Source organism: Lupinus angustifolius, chromosome LG06, assembly GCF_001865875.1.
Source record: "Lupinus angustifolius cultivar Tanjil chromosome LG06, LupAngTanjil_v1.0, whole genome shotgun sequence".
NCBI classification, from domain to species: domain Eukaryota; kingdom Viridiplantae; phylum Streptophyta; class Magnoliopsida; order Fabales; family Fabaceae; genus Lupinus; species Lupinus angustifolius.
In genome coordinates this window covers 32,313,627-32,314,198 of record NC_032014.1, presented here as the reverse complement: position 1 = coordinate 32,314,198, position 572 = coordinate 32,313,627, and the positions used below count along the sequence as shown (strand labels likewise).

At 46.5% G+C, this 572-nt stretch overlaps 1 protein-coding gene across 1 annotated transcript in view; it reads right to left on the bottom strand.

The window, feature by feature from the left end:
- The window catches only part of LOC109351318 (extensin-2-like), a 1,097-nt gene extending 525 nt beyond the window's left edge, over positions 1 to 572 (bottom strand). Inside the window, exon 1 of the mRNA XM_019592766.1 lies at positions 16 to 572. Coding sequence (XP_019448311.1) covers positions 16 to 538 — 523 coding nt within the window. The 5' untranslated portion in view covers positions 539 to 572. The remainder of the gene's footprint in view (positions 1 to 15) is intronic.

Here is a 572-nt window from a genome sequence, read left to right as displayed (position 1 = left end):
GTGGTGGTGAAGGTGATGGAGGTGGTGGAGACTTGTAGACATATGGTGGAGGAGGTGAAGGAGATGGAGGAGGGGGAGACTTATAGACATATGGTATATGAGGCCAATTTTTTAGAGGGTGTTCAGAACTGTAGACATATGGTGGGGGAGGTGAAGGAGATGGAGGAGGCGGAGACTGATAGACATATGGGGGTGGTGGTGATGGTGATGGAGGTGGTGGAGACTTATAGAGATATGGCGGAGGAGGTGAAGGGGATGGAGGAGGTGGAGATTGATAGACATATGGAGGTGGTGGAGATGGCGGGGGAGGTGAATGGGGTGGTGGTGGAGAAATGTATGCATATATGGGTATTTTGTAAGATGGGTGTTCTTGATCTTGTGAATGTGAATTAGGATGGTGTGGTTGATATTGTGCATGCTTTGGCTCGGATCCATAGTTAGGTGTATTATAATCAGCAGCAACACTAATAGTAACTAAGCAAAATGCAACTGCATAGAAGATTCTAGGCCTGTGCTTTGGCCCTAGTGAAGTTCCCATATTTTGTGAGAATGTAGCTCTAGTTGTTCCTTAT